The sequence below is a fragment of the Suillus subaureus genome (assembly GCF_016647635.1).
Source record: "Suillus subaureus strain MN1 chromosome Unknown BJ212scaffold_215, whole genome shotgun sequence".
Lineage (NCBI taxonomy): Eukaryota > Fungi > Basidiomycota > Agaricomycetes > Boletales > Suillaceae > Suillus > Suillus subaureus.
Window position 1 is genome coordinate 1 of NW_024538771.1, and position 4093 is coordinate 4093.

The 4093-nt window shown below is 41.7% G+C and overlaps 1 protein-coding gene across 1 annotated transcript; it reads right to left on the reverse strand.

Annotated features, from left to right (window-relative positions):
• Positions 1-1905: 1905 nt before the first annotated feature.
• BJ212DRAFT_1223908 (uncharacterized protein) lies at positions 1906-2229 on the reverse strand (the record flags this gene model as incomplete). Its single annotated transcript, XM_041329427.1, has 1 exon — positions 1906-2229. A coding segment is annotated over one exon (324 nt), but the record flags the coding sequence as incomplete, so codon positions are not given.
• Between the last annotated feature and the right edge of the window lie 1864 nt (positions 2230-4093).

Genomic DNA, 4093 nt, shown 5'->3' on the forward strand with positions numbered 1-4093 from the left:
GGCATTGATGTATTAGTTTACCGGCTCTTTATGACGAGTACCGTGAATTGATATGCAGAAAGCAGGATCGTCGAACACATGTGACGGCAATAACTCATGCAATACATGCTCGCCTCAAAGAGCATCAGTTTCAGCGAATCTAGAAATAGGAATGGTAGTTCAATGTAAAGTAACACCATGAAAACAAGATATCGAAGTAGTGGCCAAATCATTCAAATTTTGTTGGCATGCCCTGGGCACCATAAAATAGATCATCTTTCATTAAAGAATCATAGCATTTGGAGCAGTGGTTGTTGAGAAACAATTGTTTGATTCTATGTATTCGAAAGAGCTGAAAAAGTGGTGTTTCAGCAGCTGTGCCAACTGTTTTGAAAACCACTATAATTCTAGACACAGTTAACACTAGTACAAATGTGTGTTAGTGTCTAGTTATTGTAGTGAGATAAACAAATAAACATGCCCTCAGTCTTGGTGGAATGGACTGAGGGAAGAGACAATACAAAGAGAAACAACTATATATACTGGTCCGTGGTTTGGATTCTGGTCACTCATGCATCGCATCATCACATGCACTCATGCACCAACAGTATTCACCTGTTGCTGGCAGTGTTATGGATAACCAACTCTAGTTAGAGACCACTGGTTATGCTTCCTTGTCAGGGATCCCTGACGATATCCTTCATTATCCTTTATACGTAACCTTACTCTCACTGCTCCAGAGAATCATTTACAGCTTACAAATAATACATGACAGCAATTTTGTCTTCCAATTTCCCATCTGGCTCAATTCCTCATGTCAGGACTTCCCACAATATTGCCACACTGCATTTTTGGCCACACAGTGTGGGAATTGCCCCACAACACCCAAAACATCACCCATTTTGGGACTCTCCACAATATGAATTATTCCCACACCCTTCCCACCTCACTGTAGCTTTACCACTGCACCACAATAGGTCCCCCCTTGCATCTAAGTAGTAGTTTAGTATATATATGTACAACATAATATAATAGACCGCTTTTTTTGTCTTTGTATAGGCCTGCTCCTCCTCTAGGGACCATTCAACATAGGATAGGGTATTATACACAATTTCCTTGAGTGATGACTAATCTGTTCTAGGGTGGCATTGAGGATGATGGTCTGATTCTTCCTGAGCAGGTGGATGAAACCTCAGATCCATCACTGCTGGGACTGAGGTGGATTAGAGAACACCTCCTGACATTGATTGAGGAGCAATGGGAGGGCATCTGTGATAAGATGGTTGAGATTGAAATGTACACAGCCATCTTAAACCAATTGCAGAGAGGCAGAGGGGAGTATCTATAGTCAATGTTAGTATGTCCAGAGTATATTCCCCTAGATGAATGTTGTACAGATCTTTGACTTTGGAGAGGAATAGAAATATGTGATTGAATTATTGATCACCACCAACTATTGAATACTGAGTTCAGAATGTCAAGGTCCAAGTTCCACACTTGATGTAAAGAGTACCAAAAATCACATGCCAACTTCTGAATATCTAACCCAACATTACCTGCCAAGTCCCAAATATTGAGTATTGAGATCTGGACATTGAGGATTGAGTTCCAGATATCAAGTTTCTAATATCAAGTTCCAAATGTTGAATACCAAATGCTGAATATTGAATATTGAGTTCCAAATATTAAGTATCAAGTTCTGAATATCAGATATCAAGTTCCAGAAATCAAGAATTGGGTATTGAGTTCCAATGTGAGTGTCAAACAGCAATTGGTTTGAGTTGGTTGTTGGTTCTTAATGCTTGATCATTGGCACTCAATTATTGGTACTTGGTATTTTTTTTTGACAGTAGGCACTACCATGGGTAACTATGCTCTCTGCCTGTTTGATCTTTCACAGGGTGGTGAATGTGTGTAATTAACCCTAGCCCATCTGCATGTGGGCACCCCAGCATAAATATGAACAGAATCCCTCATATACCATGCCCAAGCAATCCAATCCCCTTCCACTTCATGAACCCCATGTCTAACAATCCTTCTGGAAAATGCAATCATACAGCTAGGATCATACCTGAACTCCAGCTGAAGGCTTGGCACACTCATGTGAGCATTAGAATACTTCCCCACAGTAGTGAGAATATCAAAGCATTCAGGAATAGATAAATGGTCTCGATGATTGGGGGTTTGCCGATTGGAAATGACAGAGAGAATGGTAAACACAGATGCCCAGTACTGGAGGGTCTCTGACATCTTTGGCAGTTTCTTGCTTTCTGCCATTTCTCTAAGGCTTGAAAAGGCTCACATCCCTGCCCAGTACTGCTCAGGATGCATGACCCTGAGTGCTGCTGATGCAATGGCTGCTGGCCTTGCAATGGCTTTGAGGATTTTCTCAGAGCATGGACCCTTCAATGATGCAGATACCTCCAGATCTGACAGATTCTATGGGATTGGTGAGTTTAACTACTGAAATCACCATCTCTTCAGATCCTACCTTGTGCCCCTGTTGAAACCATGCTGGTGATAGATTTATGCATCCTGTTAAGGTCGTACTCAAGGGCTAACTGGATCTGAAGGGCTTCGGCCTCAGCTTGTGCGCTGTGCCCCTTACTTGAGTATTGCCCCTTATTTCAGGAAGGCAAGACTAATGTGTCCAGAGGGTTGGATGGGTAGCATAGTGGATCCGGATGACTTCCGGATGCAGGATAAGTATTATAAGGCTAATCTGGACAAGTCCAGACTAGAAACTAGCAGTAATGGCTGTCATAGACAGAGGCAGATGCGGATAGACTATAGGAATCAATCCTAAGTCTTGGAGGGTGATGAGAGTAGTGGTACTCAGGTCCAGAGGATAGGAATGAGCAGAACTAAGTTGATATTCAAACTGAGGTGCTACAGAGAGTTACAGGAGGTTACAGTGGCTTAAAAAACTGTCCACATGTTTTGACATTTTTCACTATCTATGATATTGTGTGAGAACGAACAAATGCCTCAAGGACATGCTTATAGCACATTGTAGTATGGCTTCAGGGCTTTCATTTGAGCCCTACACCGTGGGAATCGGTGGAGATATGGTGGAGACATAAGGCTTATAAAATGATGACTCATGTGGACAGTTTTTTGAGTGTATATTAAAACTATATAAATCATTATTTATGATACCACAAAAATCATGCCACTATTATATAAATTATGAAGTGGTGTCATTATGTTATTTTATGACTATATCTAACTATATAAACCAGAATATCTCATGTATCATAGTCATAATCACCATGAAAGCCATCTCCTCAGCTCAAAGAGATAATATCCTCTCTGTCTTATGCTGGCCTCTCTGCTTGCCAAATTTCCTCTAGAACTGGAGTATGCAAGTCCACTGTGGCCAAGTTTATCAAAGAAAGCCACCCAGACAAGGAAAACTCTTGTGGAGGACGTCCATCCAAGCTTACCTCTACTGACAAAAGGGCTATTATCCAACATATCACTACAGGAAAGGCTGATAATGCTGTCCAAGCCACCCATTATATCAATTCCACCATCACTACCCCTGTCTCTTTACAAACTGTGAGGAATGTTCTCAAGGCAGCTCATCTCAAGGCAGTAACAAAGAAGAAAAAGCCCCTTCTCTCCATCAAACATAGGCAGAGAAGACTAGCCTTTGCCTTAGCTCATCAACACTGGACTGTAGAGGACTGGAAGCATGTTATATGGTCAGATGAGACCAAAATCAATAGGATTGGGTCAGATGGGAAGGTATATGTATGGAAAAAGAAGGGAGATGGCCTAACAGACAGAGAGGTTAATGGGACTGTCAAGTTTGGAGGAGGTTCTTTAATGGTATGGGGCTGTATGGGATGGAATGGTGTGGGAACACTTGCTGAGGTTGAGGGGAAGATGAATGCTGAGCAGTATGTGGACATTTTAAATGACCACTTGCTGCCTAGCTTGGCAGAATCAGGGATTGATGAAGAAGATATCATTTTCCAACAGGATAATGATCCAAAGCACACATCCAGAAGAGCTAAGGAATGGTTTGAAGAACATAACATCAATGTTCTTGACTGGCCAGCACAGTCTCCTGATGTCAATGTCATTGAACATCTCTGGGGAACACTCA